Source organism: Ostrea edulis, chromosome 8 (genome assembly GCF_947568905.1).
Source record: "Ostrea edulis chromosome 8, xbOstEdul1.1, whole genome shotgun sequence".
NCBI lineage: Eukaryota > Metazoa > Mollusca > Bivalvia > Ostreida > Ostreidae > Ostrea > Ostrea edulis.
In genome coordinates, this window is record NC_079171.1 from 52,712,086 (window position 1) to 52,732,563 (window position 20,478).

Sequence of the window (20,478 nt, forward strand, 5' to 3'; positions counted from 1 at the left end):
TAAGAAAGGTGAAGATCACGAACAAGTGATCAATGTCATAACTCCTGTACGCAATACAAAACAGAGAGCTGGGAAAACACAGACCCCTGGATATACCAGAGGTGGGATCAGGTGCGTAGGAGGAGTAAGCATCCCCTGTCGATCGGTCACACCATGCAGCAGCTGTAACGTTCCGACATTTCCGTTCAATATTCTGTTATCAATGTCTGTTTTTACTATCTTTCCTTTACATTTTCAGTCATTGACTACTGTGCAAATTCTCCCTGTAAAAATGGCGGAACGTGTACATCCGGTTCAACGACATTCAGTTGTCAGTGTGGTACTGGTTACACAGGAAGTACTTGTGAAGGTACGTTTTATTCAGTAATATCGAAGCTTAAAGCATATACTTGAATCTACATAGAGAATGGCATGAAGATAGAGAATGGCATGAAGATAGAAAATGATAAATGATTTACTCAAAATTTGAAATATTTCAGATTATTAATTTTGCTTAATGTGTTACTGATTCTTTCTAAATTTCATTTCATACCCATATTATCCTGCCATCAACCTGTTTAACTTTCTTTCAAATTTTCAGTCACTGATTATTGTGCAAATTCTCCCTGTAAAAATGGCGGAACGTGTACATCCGGTTCAACGACATTCACTTGTCAGTGTGACGCTGGTTATACAGGAAGCACTTGTGAAGGTACGTTTTATTCAGTAATATCGAAGCTTAAAGCATATACTTGAATTTACATAGAGAATGGTATGAAGATGGAAAATAATAAATGATTTACTCAAAATTGAAATATTTCAGATTATTAATTTTGCTTAATGTGTTACTGATTCTTTCTAAATTTCATTTCATACCCATATTATCCTGCCATCAACCTGTTTAACTTTTTTTTCAAATTTTCAGTCACTGATTATTGTGCAAATTCTCCCTGTAAAAATGGCGGAACGTGTACATCCGGTTCAACGACATTCACTTGTCAGTGTGATGCGGGCTATACAGGAAGCACTTGTGAAGGTACACTCACATTGACTGAATATTATCGAGATCTGCATGTGTTATAACCCCCTTATACAAGCATAGCGTGTATACTGGGATATTCTTAGAGAATTCCATGAACATGGAAAATGATAAATGATTTACTTTCTCAATCAAATTGTAAAATAGTCCACATTATACAATTTTCTTATTTTGTTACTAATTCTTTCTAACTTCCATTGTATATCATCTTGTCCTGCTATCAATCTGATTAATGTAAAACTTATACGGTACCAATTTTGATGCACCAGATGCGCATTTCGACAAATAATATCTCTTCAGTGATGCTCAACCGAAATGTTTGAAATCCGAAATAACAATGAAGCTTTAGAGCTATTATAGGGAATAACAGTGTGCCAAAAACGTGGAGTCAAATTCGTCTAAGGATAAGAGCTATGCGTGAGGGAGATAATCTTAATTTTGAAATGAATTTCTAAATTTTATAACAGCAATTAAATATACATCCGTATTTTCAAGCTAGTAACGAAGTACTTAGCTACTGGGCTGTAGAAACCCTTGGGGACTAACAGTCCACCAGCAGAGGCCTCGACCCAGGGGTCATAATGTAAAACTTATAAGGTATCAATTTTGATGCACCAGATGCGCATTTTCGACAAATAATGTCAATCTGATTAACTTTCTTTTAAATTTTCAGTCACGGACTACTGTTCAAACTCTCCCTGTAAAAATGGTGGAACGTGTACATCCGGTTCAACGACATTCTCTTGTCAGTGTGACGCTGGTTATACAGGAAGCACTTGTGAAGGTACGTTTTATTCAGTAATATCGAAGCTTAAAGCATATACTTGAATTTACATAGAGAATGGTATGAAGATAGAAAATAATAAATGTTTTATTCAAAAATTGAAATATTTCAGATTATTAATTTTGCTTAATGTGTTACTGATTCTTTCTAAATTTCATTTCATACCCATATTATCCTGCCATCAACCTGTTTAACTTTTTTTCAAATTTTCAGTCACTGATTATTGTGCAAATTCTCCCTGTAAAAATGGCGGAACGTGTACATCCGGTTCAACGACATTCACTTGTCAGTGTGATGCGGGCTATACAGGAAGCACTTGTGAAGGTAAACATCTATTGACTGAATATTATCGAGATCTGCATGTGTTATAACCCCCTTATACAAGCATAGCGTGTATACTGGGATCTTCTTAGAGAATTACATGAACATGGAAAATGATAAATGATTTACTTTCTCAATCAAATTGTAAAATAGTTCACATTATACAATTTTCTTATTTCGTTACTAATTCTTTCTAACTTCCATTCCATATCATCTTGTCCTGCTATCAATCTAATTAATGTAAAACTTATACGGTACCAATTTTGATGCACCAGATGCGCATTTCGACAAATAATATCTCTTCAGTGATGCTCAACCGAAATGTTTGAAATCCAAAATAACAATGAAGCTTTAGAGCTATTATAGGGAATAAAAGTGTGCCAAAAAAGTGAAGTCAAATTCGTCTAAGGATAAGAGCTATGCGTGAAGGAGAAAATCTTAATTTTGAAATGAATTTCTAAATTTTATAACAGCAATTAAATATACATCCGTATTTTCAAGCTAGTAACGAAGTACTTAGCTACTGGGCTGTAGAGACCCTCGGGGACTAACAGTCCACCAGCAGAGGCCTCGACCCAGGGGTCATAATGTAAAACTTATATGGTATCAATTTCGATGCACCAGATGCGCATTTTCGACAAATAATGTCAATCTGATTAACTTTCTTTTAAATTTTCAGTCACGGACTATTGTTCAAACTCTCCCTGTAAAAATGGTGGAACGTGTACATCCGGTTCAACGACATTCTCTTGTCAGTGTGATACTGGTTTTTCCGGAAGCACTTGTGAAGGTACATTTCTATTGATGATATGCTATAGATTTTTAATAGAATTTGTGTCGAACACCATGTATATAATCGTTTTGGAATGTAGAATTTCCTTACGGTTGATCATTACAGTAAAGTGTCTCCTTAAGGGATGGAAAGAATAACCGAGGTTCTCATTAATTGTTTTAAGATTTGTTGTTGTTGTTTTTAGCTCTTGTGAGCCGAAGGCTCAAAGAGCTAATGCTATGGCCATTTGTGCGGTGTGTGGTGTGCGTAAACTTTTTAGAAAAAGGGCTATAACTCAAGAACCCCTTGGCCAATTTTTTTCAAATTTGTTACAGGGTATCATTGGCCCAAGGGCTTTCATACATACTAAATAGAGGGATGTGACCCTTTAACAAGGGGAGATAATCAGGAAAATACAAACAAAAGTAGTGATTGCTAAAAAATCTTCTTCTCAAGAACCACTGGGCAGATTATCACCAAACTTACACATAAGGATGAGGATATGTTGTAGATTAAAAATTGTTCAAGGCATTACCCTGGGGCAAAGGGCGTGGTCTCAAGGTCACTTCAAAGTTGACCTAAATTTATATTTCCTTAAATCTTTGATATTTTAGTCATTATAAGGACTAGGATCATCAAATTTTGACAGTTGATGCATCTTAGGACCTTGTGTCAAGTTGTCTCAAAAGTAGGTCACGGTGACCTACTTTTTGAATTTTGCAGGTATTTATTTTAAAATTAATTTTGATGGATATCTTGGACACTTTGAAGCCTATGATCATCAAAACTTGTCAGTTGGTGGATCATGGGACCTTGAAATGCGTCAACTGAAAAAATAGGTCACCGTGACCTACTTTCTGAATTTTATGGCTGATCATTTATAGATATATTTTAAGTTGTTATTTCAAATACCGAGAGGTTTAGAATCATCAAATCTTGTAAGTTGATGCATCTTGAGGCCTTGAAACATATTTATAAAAAAGTAGGTCACAGTGACCTACTTTTTGAATTTTGCAGATACTCAAATTTCACATTTTCAATTTTAGATGCATATTTTTGGCACTGTAAAACCTAGGATCATCAAACTTTGTCAGTTGATGCATCTTCAGTCTTCGGTTTGTGTCGACCAAAAAGTAGGTCACCGTGACCTAATTTTGGTGTTTGACAGCTAAATTACTATATTTCAGACACTATTTGACCTACAATCATCAAACTTTGTCAGTTGATGCATCTTGAGTCTTCGGAGTGTATCGACCAAAAAGTAGGTCATTGTGACCTACTTTTGGTATTTGACAGTTATATTTATATATTTTAGTCACTAATTGACCTACAATCATCAAACTTTGACAGTTGATGCATCTTGAGTCTACGGAGTGTGTCGACCAAAAAGTAGGTCACCTTGACCTACTTTTGGAATTTGACGGCTATATTTATATATTTCAGATACTGTTTGACCTACAATCATCAAACTTTGTCAGTTGATGGTTCTTGCATGTTCGAAGGGTTTCGACCAAAAAGTAGGTCACCTTGACCTACTTTTGGAATTGGACGGCTATATTTATATATTTTCAGATACTATTTGACCTACAGTCATCAAACTTTGTCAGTTGTTGGGTCTTGCATGTTTGAAGGGTTTCGACCAAAAAGTAGGTCAACTTGACCTACTTTTGGAATTGGACGGCTATATTTATACATTTCAGATACTGTTTGACCTACAGTCATCAAACTTTGTCAGTTGATGCGTCTTGCATGTTCAAAGGGTTTCGACCAAAAAGTAGGTCAACTTGACCTACTTTTGGAATTGGACGGCTATATTTATATATTTCAGATACTGTTTGACCTACAGTCATCAAACTTTGTCAGTTGATGCGTCTTGCATGTTGAAAGGGTTTCGACCAAAAAGTAGGTCACCTTGACCTACTTTTGGAATTGGACGGCTATATTTATATAATTCAGATACTATTTGACCTACAGTCATCAAACTTTGTCAATTGTTGGGTCTTGCATGTTTGAAGGGTGTTGACGAAAAAGTAGGTCAAGGTGACCTACTTTTGGAATCTGATGGCTATATTTATATATTTCAGATACTATTTGACCTAAAGTCATCAAACTTTGTCAGTTGATGGGTCTTGCATGTTCGGAGTTCGCTGACCAAAAAGTAGGTCACCATGACCTACGATTGGAATTTGACAGCTATATTTCAATATTCAGATACTAATTGGCTTAAAATCATCAAACTTTGTCAGTTGATATTTCTTGGGTTCTCAAAATGTGTAAACCAAAAAGTAGGTCACATTGAAATACTTTTTTTGAATTCTTAGGATTTAACTAAAGATTTAGAATACTAAGAGGCTAAGAGGCTAAGAATAGAAATGGTGGGGTTGTACAATTTATCAGAAGAGGGATTCTAGGCCCTTGGGCCTCTTGTTTTATAATGAAGCAGATTTTTTTGTCTGCAAATTTCACTGGGATTTGAGGTATATTATAAATATTTACTAAAACATGTCTAGACGAGACAGTTGAATATTCTAATTTATAGATTAAAATATTTATTGAAATTATAAAGTTTTTTTTTATATATTTGTTTTATCAACAGCTAAAATCTTAGAGAAATATGTTAATCAAAATAGGAGAGGGCGTTGTAAGTTTTAAGAACTTGTGCTCAATCCGTTTGTAATAACATCCAGACAATAAAATATGTTCAAATCAATCAGAATAGAAAGATACATTAGGCAGACATGTTTTAAAAGAGATTTAATTGAACTAACCAAAATTAGAAAACGGTTTGATTTGTTCTTTTTTAAATTTAAACTTAATCTCTAGCTGAATTAAAAGGTGCATACACTATATGTACCAATAATTCATTGTTGATTTTTTCCAAACTTAACTTGTTAATGTATCTACAATGGTGTTACATAATAACTTATACAGCGTAAACTATTGATATCATCCCAGATGGATCCCGTGAGAATCCTGGTTAGAATAGGTCCTCAGTATCCCTTGCATGTGTTAAGGGGCGACTAAATGGGGCGGTCCTTCGGATGATATCGCAAAAAATGTGTGTGTGACAGCAGGTGTGGCATGATCAAGATCTCTCTCTCTCTCTCTCTCTCTCTCTCTCTCTCTCTCTCTGCTCAAAGGTCATAAGTGCTGAGCATAGGCCTAAATTTGCAGCCTTTCACTGGCAATGATGACGTATCCATATGAGTGAAAAAATTCTAAGATGGGTGTTAAACAATAAACAGTACAATCATTCCAGATGGAAAGGACTAGGTGCATGTAGAACGTTTTATTTCATTCTTTACTAATCTAACTCTCGGACGTTTTGGTTGTCTCTCTTTATATTGTGCGTACCTTCGTCATAAGTGGTCGAAATAACAACATAATGGTAGCGATAAGTTTTCAAATTGAGTTAATCGACAGAAGATATAGGAAAAAAGGACTATAATTCATTATGCCAGACCATGTGTAAAACACTTAAGGGAAATTTTATATACAAAGACACAATAATTGCTGGTCAGTACACGGTTATTTTCGGAAAGAAAGTGTTAAAAAAGACAGGTTATCTTTTGAAAGTATTGTCATTTATAGATTTACAACAGTAGGATTTTATAAGGATTAATAGAGTTTGTATTGTTTCATTTTATTCTCGGAATACCGTAGTATCTATATCTTTATTAATATCTAATATAAAGATTGGTGTATATATACCTTTAAAGAAAGTGGTACACATGAAAGATGAGTACATATGTAACACGGGTTTATATTTTATAGAAATTACAAATGTAATCATCTTTTTAAATCTTTTGTTTGAAATGTTTTTCCCTCCAATCATCGTGTTTCTTGAGGATTTTACTAGAAGGTTGATAATTAGATCATGTTGCATTTTCAATATTGATTTTTATTCTGAGTTGGTTTTCTTTTACAGTCACTGACTACTGTGCAAATTCTCCCTGTAAAAATGGCGGAACGTGTACATCCGGTTCAACGACATTTTCTTGTCAGTGTGACACGGGCTATACAGGAAGCACTTGTGAAGGTACACACGAAGTAGTTTGCAAATCAGTTCTGAATTTCATCAGATATCCATCTTGTCCTTATATCAATCTCAGTTTTAACTATCTTTTTTTTTCAGTTGCCGACTACTGTGCAAACTCTCCCTGCAAAAATGGCGGAACGTGCACATCCGGTTCAACGACATTCTCTTGTCAGTGTGGTGCTGGTTATACAGGAAGCACTTGTGAAGGTACACATATAATTTGTGTCTGACATTGTGCATAGATTCCTATCTCCGTAAGGTCGCTAGTTACACAAAAATGGCAGAAACAGACAAATAACTCACTCAATCAAACTTTAGAATAGGTAAGCTTATTTTCATTGCTTATAACATTGCAAATCTTTTGTAAATTTCATCGCATATCAATCTTCTCCCGTCTTCAATTTCTGTTTTAAGAATCTTTTACATTTTCAGTCAGTGACTACTGCGCAAATGCTCCCTGCAAAAATGGTGGAACGTGTACATCCGGTTCTACGACATTCTCTTGTCAGTGTGACACTGGTTATACAGGGGACACTTGTGAAGGTACACTTTTATTCACTTAATAAAAAACCCGATTAGGATAGATTATCAGTGGCGAATTTAAGGGGGGCTGCAGCCGGCACCCCCTGTAAAAAATTTTAATTTAATGTAAATCGTGGTATCTTGTGTAGAAAAATGTACTGAATGTTTTAACTGTGTTTTGTTTTACGTTTACAGTCACTGACTACTGTGCAAATTCTCCCTGTAAAAATGGCGGAACGTGTACATCCGGTTCAACGACATTCTCTTGTCAGTGTGACGCTGGTTTTACAGGAAGCACTTGTGAAGGTACATTTCTAGTGACAGAATCATATCTACATTTTTATGAGTTATGTTCAACATTGTATAAAGTCGTCTCAGTATGTAGATTGCTCTTAAGATCGACCTCTACTGAAAATGTTATTTAATGACTCCATCGTAACCGCCAGGCAGTGAGTTCGAGTGCCGCGCCAGACTTATACATAATTCGAGTCCTGGTCGTGTCATGGGCGCTTCAAACCTAACAGGTAAACAGAGGTACCGATTGCTTCTTCGCCAAACGCTCGGTATTTAGAGGCAAGAATTTCAAGTTTTTCGGAAATGACCTTTAAAACAGAGATACTATATCGCGAAAGGCGTTATCATTTTATACAACCCCTACTGCTATGACACATCTAAATGTGTAGTACTTCACGTAGTTGTCCCAGATGACATCTAAAAATGATTGATTGATTGTGTTTTGTTTAACATCCCTCTTGAGAATTTTTCACTCATATAGATACGTCACCATTGCCGGTGAAGGGCTGCAAACTTCAGACCTATGCTCGGTGCTTACAGCCTTTGAGCAGCGATGAATCTTTTTCGTGGCACACCTGCTGTGACACGGGGCCTCGGTTTTTGTGGTCTCAATCGAAAGACTGCCCCCATTTAGTCGCCTCTCACGACAAGCAAGTGGTACTTAGGACCTATTCTTAACTGGATCTCCACGATTCTTGACGTAACATATAACAGAAAGAAAACGATAATGCAATCAATCACAAGACTGATTAAAGATTTCACATATGATATTTCATTGTCGTTTGATGTATTGTATGAATTTCTAGTACATGTAAAATTTATACGGTATCAATTTTGATGCACCAGATGCGCATTTTAACAAATAATGTCTCTTCAGTGATGCTCGAGGCGACATTTGGAAATTCGAAGTAACAATAAACTTGTAAGAGCTTAAAGGAAAACTAGAGTGCCAAAAATTGGAGCCAAATTCGTCCAAGGATCAGAGCTATGCATGAGGGAGATAATTATGTAATCATGTAAAACTAGCGTAGGAGACTCAAGTTGATGTTTTATTTTCAGATGAAAAGTATTTTTAAAGAATTACATGTATATGGGTTTTCTTTAAAGCAACAGCTAATATCTTCAAGAAACGAGGAGAAGTAAAGGATACATAAGTAAAATACATTGTTCAAGGAAATTGGATTGAAATGGCCTAAATGTAACATAAACTGCTTATGTATTTAAAATTTGAATCAAGCCCGAGTGGATTTAAAGCAAGCGGTAATATGTTAACAGTTTAATCAGAAAACTACATTCTCCTGTCGTAAAATATTTGACAATTTGGATGAATTTATGAAACATTTAATGACATATCCATTAAATAAACATCAATTTCATAATTTTAGTATTTTCTATACATTTGTATCGGGATCGGAATTTCCCCTGTTTAAAAAAATGCTACAAATGTGGTAGTGTTTCTGAACCTTAGTGATCTCCATATCCCCCGTCTGATATATCATTTTCTCCAAACGTTGCGTTTCTTACATATTTTAGCCGTAGCTTAATTCGCAGTATTTATCTGTAAATATAGATCTATAATTTGTGTTAATCACTGTTTTTAACTATTGTTCTTTTTTATTTACAGTCACTGACTACTGTGCAAATTCTCCCTGTAAAAATGGCGGAACGTGTACATCCGGTTCCACGACATTCTCTTGTCGGTGTGATACTGGTTTTACAGGAAGCACTTGTGAAGGTACACTTCTTTTGACTGAATCATATCTACATTTTTTTTATAAGTTGTGTCTAACATTGTTCATAGATTCGTTTCGGAATCTAGATTCTCCATTGAGGTCGATCACTTCAAGAACATTGTAATGAAAGTCTCCTTAGATCATCAAACGAATTGAAGTTTTGACATATTTTATATGAATTTTCCAGTTTAATAGAAAAGGTATTTTTATTTCTCTGTCAACTGATAAATATCTAATAAAGCATGCCTACATGACTCAAGAGAATGTTCTATTTTTAGATAAAAGGATTTATGAATGTAATAAAACTTTTTTGTTTAATCAAGAGTTTAATCAAGAGCTTAAAGAGGAAGGGCGCCAAACTATTTTACATGATAAATGATAGGATTTATAATATGATAAAATATTGTTATACTATTCTGTTGATACACGGCCTAGATAAGCTTTAGTACTAATTTGAAAACGTTACAAATTGAAATTCCCACCATCTATTGAGGCTACCATGATGTGGAACTCTTTTGTATTCAAGATCACAAAAATCAATAATTTTGACGTCACACCATCTTTTTCGGTTTTAATGAGATTCTAATATCATCAACGATGTGCATGTGGTAGATTTTTCTAATAAATAGGACTATGCCTTCTTGTCAAGCAGTTAATTACACAAATTATACTAATGCGAAGGGAAGATGTGAAAAAAAGTTTTTTTTTCGAAATTCCTGACCCAACAAAATCATCGGAAAAGAAAATACTATGTAAACTGTAGATCCATCATAAATTTCCGTAATGACAATTTGAGGTTCGAGACATTTGTATGAAGAAACGTGTACCGTCTGCCTGGTCTGCGATTCGACTGAACGTTTTCTTTTCTCAATTTCTTCTTGCAAAAGAATGGGCTCAAATCTATACGGCTCCAAACTTAACTGTTTGTGACTTGTCATGTTTACAGTGCTGCTGATGAAATAAACCTGAACCGATGGTGTGACGTCATAAATTAAACATCAATGGTCGCTCTCTTAAATATGTGATAGATAAATATTTCATTCCGTTTTTCAGTCACTGACTACTGTGCAAATTCTCCCTGTAAAAATGGCGGAACGTGCACATCCGGTTCAACGACATTTTCTTGTCAGTGTGACGCGGGTTACACAGGAAGCACTTGTGAAGGTACACATCTATTGGCTGAGTCATATCTATTTATAACCCCCTTAGAAGTATAGGGTATAGAGATTTTCATGAATACAGATAAGGATAAAGTGATTTAATACCTCAATTAGATTTTGAATAGTTCACAGTATTAGTATTACTTATGTCGTTTCTAAATGTAATTACATATTCATGTTGCCCTGTTATAAATATGTTTACATTTATAAATTACATTTTCAGTTACTGACTACTGTGCAAACTCTCCCTGTAAAAATGGCGGAACGTGTACATCCGGTTCTACGTCATTCTCTTGTCAGTGTGACGCTGGTTATACAGGGGACACATGTGAAGGTACATTGGTATTTTCTTGAAAAGTATCGATTTTTAACATAGAATCTTGTTGGAATGTAGAACATCCTTAATAAAAATAGCAATGGATTCGTACGACGTACAAGCCATTTTCCTATGTCATTTGCTTTATTTTGTTTAATTATTTGTTATATTATTACCTTTTTCATTGTATACGTTTATTGCCAGTTAAATTTAATGGTTATATTAGATTGTGTTCCACTTCCTGTATACACCCTTTGAGTGACGAACAACTTCAGTTTTATCCATATACCTAATCATTCACCCATGTTTGATGTGTGTTTCATACCAATAGTTGAGCCGCTCCTTACACGTTAGTGTTGATTCCATATGAATCCATTTACATGATTAAGACACAAGGTTCATGGCTTGTGTGACTGGTTAAAAGGGGATACTTACTCCTAGACACCCGATACCACGGCTAGTGTGTCGAATGACCCGTGTTTCTCAAATTGTTTATGAGAGTTTTGAAATTCATATCACTTTTCGTAATCTTCACATTTTTATCTTTGTATAAATATTTATCATCTTGATCCTGTTCATGAACAGCATTGTTTTGTCTAAATCTGAGTCTATCTTTTAACGGTCGATAACAAAGGGTATATTTCTTGTGTTTTATCGCTAATTCGATCAATAGCAACAAATATCACAATGTGATGTTCGAACATATATAATATACATGGATGTATTTGATAAAAACAACAGACAATTACGTCACAATCAAAAGGAGATCTATTCTGATTTATTTTTGTTTAAACACGGAAATTTGTAGCTATTCTGAATTCATAAACCCGATTAAAATAAGTTTTTGATTCGTTAAATTTTTGACGAAATTGGACATGCTACCTTATATAATTTTTGATTGATTACTGTATCTATACATAATACTAGGCATTCACGTAACATGTTTCGTCCGGTGATAGAGGGAAGTCTTGGATTTATGAGATTCACCTTTCATTGATGTGACCATGACATGGACGGAGCTCGAACTCATGAGCTTCCGGTTACGGAATGAACGCTCTACCATTGAGCTACCGCGACGCGTGAAATATACACATAATGCATGCAGTTTCTATATTTTCGATCAATTTTGATGTCAACTAGATATATACTGAGATAGTGTCCACATTGATGGAAAAATTAAACATATATCATTATTCTAGTCACATTTCAAGAGTATAGGATACTCCCATTGTGTTTTTTTCTCGAACACTCCCTTATCATCCAAGTCAGGCGTATAGAACACATTTTAATATGTGAAGGAAACAGTTGCAATTTACATTCAGAAACATTTTCATATATCCATAGATCCCGTGACAACAAACCCGTGCGACCAGCACGCTTGTTTGAATAGTGCTTCCTGTGTAGCAGATACGACCGACCCAGAGGGTTACAGGTGTGACTGTGCTCCCGGTTATACCGGCAACAGGTGTCAAGGTCAGTATATACGTGTATTCTAAAAATATGGGAGGGAACAAGCTATCCTTCATAGCCTTCATGCGAATTTTTCTTGTGTGACTTGTGGTTTTATTATCCTAATACAAAATTAATGCTTTTATCAGATGACCATGTAGTTATTTTCTCTCGTTTCCGACCAGATTGCTACTCTCTGTACGGGTTATCTAATGTTACTATTTTCTCGTTTCCGACCAGATATCTAGTCTCTGTACGGGTTATCTAATGTTACTATAGTATCCTTTCCAAACAAATATCTAGTCTCTGTACGGGTTATCTAATGTTACTATTTTCTCACTTCCAACCAGATTGGTACTCTCTGTACGAAATACTTAATGTTGCCTTTTCCGAACAGATTGGTACTCTCTGTACGGGTTATCTAATGTTACTTTATTCTCGTTTCTTACAAGAGTAGTGCTCTCTCCAGGGGTTACCTAACAATCTTGCAAGCATGATAAAGATGAGGGATTTGTTGAATGTAAAACTTATACGGTACCAATTTTGATGCATCAGATGCGCATTTCGACAAATAATGTCTCTTCAGTGATGCTCAACCGAAATGTTTGAAATCCGAAATAACTATGAAGTTTTAGAGCTAAATATAGCCAAAAACAGCGTGCCAAAAAAGTGGAGCCAAATTCGTCCAAGGATAAGAGCTATGCATGAGGGAGATAATCCTTAATTTTGAAATGAATTTCTAAATTTTATAACAGCAATTAAATATACATCCGTATTTTCAAGCTAGTAACGACGTACTTAACTACTGGGCTGTAGAGACCCTCGGGGACTAACAACTTTCTTTGCACCCAGGGGGGACTTTTTGTCATTGATGGCGTGTGATGAAAGTGAATTTTTGTGAATTTGATTTAAGGGTATATGTGATGTTTCTTAATAATAAACATGTATGATTTTTTGTGACATTTCACGTACAATACACTGGTGCATTCTATTTCCTTTCTATGGAACATCCTGGGGTACATTTCCATGTCTGTTTTAGTTTTAGCATATCTTGATAGTTTCTGGTTGTTAGAAGAAAAAATGTAGAGTTAGATTTAATGCATCACAGTAAGTTGTATAAATGGACATTACTGCAGCAAAGATGGAGGGAAAATCTTGAAAACAATCGCATATCAAACTCGGGACACTTGTATTACTGGTTATTAGATCTAACCCTTGCACTACCCAGACCGATATATAGATTATTGTGGTAATATTGCCGCAATAACTTTTGAACATATCTCGGAAATCATACAAAAACTCTTCATATCGAGGGGATGAAAAAACTAATTTTAAAGAGAAAAATAGAAACATTCCGTATGTCCTTAAGTGATATTTCTGACATCTTGGATATTGACGTATTTCACGTATTCCTTATGGGAGTTATGGGATTGATTACTGTTCGTTATCTTTACCCTTTTCATGTTTGTTTTCTGATATTCAAAACTACATTTCCGTAGACCCCGTGACAACAAACCCGTGTGACCAGCATGCCTGTTTGAATAGTGCTTCCTGTGTATCAGATGCGACCGACCCAGAGGGTTACAGGTGTGACTGTGCTCCCGGTTATACCGGCAACAGGTGTCAAGGTTAGTATATAATTAGATCTGCATCTTCTTTAAAATGTTAATCAATTGATGTAAATAATGATAATTTGTTATTATTTGTTAAACCGATTGTTAGACCATTTTTGTCACACTTATTTTGACTACAGATTACTGGGTTTACCTGATCAGGATATAGGGCTCACGGCGGGTGTGACCGGTCGACAGGGGATGCTTATCCCTCCTAGGAACCTGATCCCACATTTGGTGTGTCAGGGGTCTGTGTTTGCCCATCTCTTTATTTTGTATTCCTTATTGGAATAATGAGATTGCCCACTGTTCGTTATCTTCACCTTTTGTCTTCATTCTTTGTTATCTAAAGTGTTAGGTTCACATCATCTATAGAATGACAGTTAGTTTCCATTTCAAAGTGAATTTCTTGAGCATGCCAAATTTTATGCCTAAGTATGAAATGCAGATTTCGTCCTCCATAAATTTTCAAAGCATTTCTCCAATTCAGTTCGCTTGTGGAAAAACGAGATTTCACAGTTTGTATCATCTCAACACAAATAATTGTGTGTTTATTGAATGGTACAAATCAATGAAGCATCAAAAACAATCTGTTTGAATGTGTTTACCGCTCACATATCCCTGACTTATACACTGTGAAATCAGCACGTTCTGAAAACGGTTCGTAAATGTCACGGAGGTTGGATATCTTTAGTATGACGTCATATTGCTAAGGACAGATAAGTAAGCTCATGAGATTTTATGTCATTAATCATAGACGCAAGGTAAGTAATGTCACGTGAATCTTTTTTGTGTGTGTGGATATCTTTAGTTTAATAAACAGCTGAAACAGCCTGACTGCTGAAATAGTCACTACAGCAAAACCGAGGAAGATCATTTCAGGGGAGACCCCTAATCCGTTGTTGTCCTATCCTTTTATGTAAATGACAGAATTCTCATTCTCATCTAATGAATTAGAATTAAGACTACTTTGGTTACATCAAACTCTTGTAGATATCGACACCGGAACAGGAAATCCCTGTGATAGCAACCCTTGTCAAAATGGCGGTAGTTGTGTGGAGACCCCTAACGAAGGCGACCCTTACAGATGTGATTGCCCTACTGGTTACCCTGGTCGTCACTGTGAAGGTTTGACACTTATTTCACATTCATTAAACACGTCTTCCAGAGACAATTGATATCCAACCCAACATGTCGATGACTTTCACGTGATATGTCTCATACGGTCTGTTGATTCTGATTATAGGTCGATCGTGTTCGTTCGAGGTTGAGAATGACGCAGCGTGTTTCTTAGATACTCAGGACAAAAGTTCACATTGGCATAGAGAAACGGTAAGTAATGTCACGTAATTCTACGTCATATTGTTATAGAATATAAGTAAATAAGTCCACAGGATTTGATGTCATGTTGTTGTAGACAGGTACATGTAAGTAATGTCACAGGGTTCTACGGCATGTTATGGATAGGTAAGTAAGCTCACGAGATTCTACGTCATATTGTTATGGACAGATAAGTAAGCTCACGAGATTTTACGTCATTAATTTTAGAAGCAAGGTAAGCAATGTCACGTGATTATACGTCATATTGTTATAGACAGGTATACAAAGAAATATTGTAATTCATGTAACTTTTTCAATAAACTAATATAGATTTACATTGTGTCAAAGCAATCTACACATTCAAAAATATAATTCAAAGTCCTAAAATAGTATCAATTACTGAAGTGAACAGTAGATAATCAACCGTGTCTTGTTCATAATGCACAAATAATTTGCCATCATCAAAATTATCTCATTCAAGACAGTTTAAAGATCCATAACATTCAAAAACTAAAAATAGTATTGACTCGAAAATGACATGCACAGCATTTACAAAATTACTGATAATTTCCGCAATTCAACCTTTGCATAGTGAAATAAACATTACAATATATCATTCTGACAATTTTCAAGAATAAAACTTGCATGGTTGCCGCCTATGACATTAGAATTATGTTAACACTTTCGTGCAAATGATACCGAAAATGAAAATATATCCATAGAAAACAAAACCCTACATAAGCAGTTATGAAAATTCCGGATTGACATGGCGTAACGACACTATTCTCATTAATGAAAAATCGTCTTTTTTCATGGTTGAAATTCGATGTGTAAATGATTGAGTGTATTCGTGGGAATTTAATTTCATTAGTATGGAATCTGTAATCCTTTATTCAGTTTCAATTAATGCCTGATTTTACTTCACGAGGATTCGACAGAACATAGTCCTCGCGAATATCTGGTATTGTACACTGTACAGTGCATTTCACTATAACTAACAGTCATTTCATATTTGATATGATATGTTTATGGATTGATTGGTCAGGAAAATAACAATATTTTGCTTATTCATAAACATAACAATGTTTTGAACATTCATAGAAATAATAATCTTTTGCACATTCATAAAAATAATATTTTGCATCTTCATAGAAATGATAAACTTTTGCATATTCACAGCATGATATTATTTTCTTTCCAGAAAAGAACTAATTCCTCGGGAACAGGGCCACGGCGGGCGTATGAGGGAGACTATTACTTTTATTTCGAAGCATCATATCGCACCGCCGGGGGATTGTATTATTTCTTTGACAACGGAGTCTTGTTTGAAAGTAAGTATTAAAGAAGGCGATTGAAGTCAGCATTTCGCAAATTCTATGGTCGTTATAACGATCGAGTTCGTCAATACAAGCTATCTTTGGGTCAAATGCTGTCTGACGTGTTTCCTACCGATTGCTAAGCCGTTCTTAGCACATTGATTTTGCCTGCGGATAACTCCGTTTACCTGAGCAGGATATAGGGCTTACGGCGGGTGTGACATGTCAACAGGGGATACTTACTCCTCCTAGGTACCTGGTCCCACCTCTGGTGTGTCCAGGGGTCCGCGTTTGCCCAACTATCTATTTTGTATTGCTTGTAGGAGTTATGAGATTGATCACTGTTCGTTATCTTCACCTTTCTTTTAAACTTTGAATTGAGCGCAGTGAATATTCTGACAAAAATTCATTGCATGATTACAGAAATGATAAAATATATCGAGACAACCTTATGAATATACATGATCATTCAAGAAGTTAAATATAGCGCTAGCGGTGGTTGAGACCGGTTGACTGGGGATGCTCACTCCCCCTAGGCACCTAATCCCACCTACACTCATTTGAAGCAATCCAGTATGCCCAGAAGTATATAATTTTGTGTTCTTTATAGGAGTTATGAGATTGATCACTGTTCGTTATCTTCACCTTTATAGGAGTTATGAGATTGATCACTGTTCGTTATCTTCACCTTTATAGGAGTTATGAGATTGATCACTGTTCGTTATCTTCACCTTTATAGGAGTTATGAGATTGATCACTGTTCGTTATCTTCACCTTTATAGGATTTATGAGATGGATCACTGTTCGTTATATTCACCTTTATAGGATTTATGAGATTGAGATTCCAGGGATCCGTGTTTGCCCAACTCTCTATTTTGTATTACTTATACGAGTTACGAGATTGATCAATGTTCGTTACATGTATTTTCACATTTTAATTACAAAGGTATGAGACTTGCAAAACGTAATCCGAGCAGAAATTGAATTTTTAACATCAGTTCTTAATTCATTTAATGTAAAAAAAAAAAAAAATATGTAGGGGGGAAATAGAATGCAGAAATAGAAAATAAGTTAGAGTAAGGATTCACAATTTATAGAAACTGAAGGAAACCATAATGCAATACACAATTAGAGGTGATTAAGGGCGTTCTTAGTGGATGTTCTGTATTTTGTTGTTGTTCACAGATAAAATTCACTGCTTGAGTCTTTACTACCACATGAATGGGAGAGGTATGGGGACGTTTGAAATCTATACCTATAAAACAAGCTACGAGAGACATTTCTCAATCAGCGGTAACCAAGGAAGACGATGGCACAAGCTGGACCTAGATCTTCCCCTTGACGAATACACCTATGTAAGTCAACCCAACGCGTTGTATCATTTCAGATTTTCATTTAACCATGACCTGTTTCTCGTCTCTGTGTTCGTATGTTCCTCATACAGTTTTGATAGGTTGTTATGCTATGGAATTCCTGTTGTCTATTTTTACCTTATGGAATTTCCCTCGTGTTTATTTTTAGATCACGGTTGTTGCCATTAGAGGGGACAGTTACCAAAGTGACATTGCAATAGATGACGTCAAGCTGATGCCAAACGCATGTCCAAAGTGAAGTGGAGGATTCCCTTTTGATATGCGCACACATGACAGATCTTGGAGCTTCAATTGTACCAGGAAATTGTGTTCTTATTTAACCATTTTCATTTAACTATTTTCATTTTTGACATATCTCTACGTAGTGGAAAGGCTTTCTGCTATTCTTGTTGCATACCTATATTTTCAATATTTCTTAACAGAATTGTCTCAGAGTAAGTGATTTATAGAGATAAAGCAGCGTCAAAATTTCATTTTATCCGGAAGTCTATTTTGTCCAGAAGTTTATCTTATCCGGAAGAATATTTTATCTGAAAGTCTATTTTCAGAATGGAATAATGGTTCGTTATGATAATCCTCTGTACTCATTTCATTAGTATGTATTTTGATTCTCTTTGATGTAGTATTTAAACATTATACATGACGTACTATTGGTGTATGAAATATGTAAACTGCAATATATATCTAATAAAAATACCAATGCTGTGATAGACTCATTGATATAAAACCATGGACGCCATCATTGCACATAACTGTACAGGTTCATGTGAGCACTCCTTGTTGAGAACTTTTCTCTGGTATTGAAACGTCATCACAAATGTAAACCAATGAGAGCATCACTGAAGATACATTATTTACCGTACAAGTTTTACACCGTTACAGTGAGGGTTCTTTAACGTGACAACGCCTGTCGCGTCACGGGACCTCCGTATTGAAGGTCATATCTGAAAAAACTCGTGATTTGTACTTCTAAATGCTGAGCCCTTGGTGAAGGAGCAATAACTACCTAGGTTTCAAGAAATCGATCATGCATGCGATCGCACATTTTGTGTAACGCCGGTAGTAGTGAATATTGGAAATTGTGTTATCAAAGATTTATTCAACAACCTCCACGGCTACAAGAGTCTACAAATCCGTATATACCCACATATATCTAATAGTTCTACCTATAGATGACAGTATAACTGTGTTATGTTAGTAATTGTTCTACTATGTTTTCACTGTGTTCATTTTGTAGCTGATCTGTTTTTTATATTCTTATGAGGCCGAATTTATTCAAATGCTTTTAAATGAGAATATTTTCTAGCCGTGACCTTAAACTCGACATTTAGATAAATCGACGACGTTTTATCTATTAACAATAATCATTGCAGTAATGTGTCGATTCGATATATCCTTGTGAATTGGAAAGATAAGACACCACAGAGTCCTCCACTTCTGCTTCATACTTACATATTTTATTGAAAGTAGATACTAACAACATTCTTCATCGTCCACTTCCTATCTGTGTAGCACTATTCCATTCTCACCTGCATATTGTGTTTATATCTCTCAACTGATTGGATACGCACGAGCTTGTCATGCGTATGATCAGATTTCTATGTAATCTAGGCAGGTTACTGACAAACAAGTGGATGTTGCAGGGGTTTCAACAGTCTCGTTTAAAGTCAGCATTTCGCAAATTCTATGGTCGTTGTAATGATCTATTTTCTCAATAAAACCTATCATTGGGTCAAATGCTGTCTGAGGTGTTTCATGTCTGAGGTGTTTCATACTGATTCTTAAGCCGTTCCTGGCACACTGATTCTGACCACGGATAACACCATTTCACCTGATAAAGATATAGGGCTCACGGCAGGAGTGTCATTTTTCTGCCCCCCCCCCCCCCACTTTTCCCGGCTTTGTCAGTGTCTGCCCCCTCCCCCGATTGCGAGAGTATGTTGTTTCACAAATAAGGGAAAATATAAAATAAACATACCAAAAAAAGACTTGAATTATAATTTAACCCCTTTCAAATTTTATATCCAATGAAGACACCCCCCCCCCCCGTTAACAACATTGTACGAGATGAAATGCTTTTTCCAACAATTTTCCCGAAACATAGCTTTTTTTTTAAAATCGACCATGCTTTCATTTTAGTCGAACTATATATTTTTAAGATAATCAGACTTAACTCAATACGAGTTAAGTCACGTTATTGAGAACGACTAGAACAATTGTGTGCTCAAGATAGACAACTCCTCTGCCCTTGATTAGTCCAATGTCCATCGGTGATCGTCGTGACGTCAGTCTCCGCAACCATGCAAAATAATCGCTTCCTTTACAGATTTCACAACAAGAAAACGTTTCTTCAACTGCCAATTCGAATTCATCTACCTTTTTAAATACATCAAGTAAATTATTTGGTAAAGTATTTTAGTAAGCGTACTAACGGTGAGTGTTTGCTTC

At 35.6% G+C, this 20,478-nt stretch overlaps 1 protein-coding gene across 1 annotated transcript in view; it reads left to right on the forward strand.

The window, feature by feature from the left end:
• The window catches only part of LOC125663351 (fibropellin-1-like), a 41,719-nt gene extending 23,451 nt beyond the window's left edge, over positions 1-18,268 (forward strand). Inside the window, exons 19-37 of the mRNA XM_056147706.1 lie at positions 239-349; positions 581-691; positions 905-1,015; positions 1,692-1,802; positions 2,016-2,126; positions 2,803-2,913; positions 6,824-6,934; positions 7,031-7,141; positions 7,367-7,477; positions 7,652-7,762; positions 9,375-9,485; positions 10,537-10,647; positions 10,867-10,977; positions 13,908-14,036; positions 15,015-15,149; positions 15,268-15,353; positions 16,543-16,672; positions 17,843-18,012; positions 18,179-18,268. Coding sequence (XP_056003681.1) covers positions 239-349; positions 581-691; positions 905-1,015; positions 1,692-1,802; positions 2,016-2,126; positions 2,803-2,913; positions 6,824-6,934; positions 7,031-7,141; positions 7,367-7,477; positions 7,652-7,762; positions 9,375-9,485; positions 10,537-10,647; positions 10,867-10,977; positions 13,908-14,036; positions 15,015-15,149; positions 15,268-15,353; positions 16,543-16,672; positions 17,843-18,012; positions 18,179-18,268 — 2,183 coding nt within the window. The remainder of the gene's footprint in view (positions 1-238; positions 350-580; positions 692-904; positions 1,016-1,691; positions 1,803-2,015; positions 2,127-2,802; positions 2,914-6,823; positions 6,935-7,030; positions 7,142-7,366; positions 7,478-7,651; positions 7,763-9,374; positions 9,486-10,536; positions 10,648-10,866; positions 10,978-13,907; positions 14,037-15,014; positions 15,150-15,267; positions 15,354-16,542; positions 16,673-17,842; positions 18,013-18,178) is intronic.
• Positions 18,269-20,478: the final 2,210 nt, after the last annotated feature.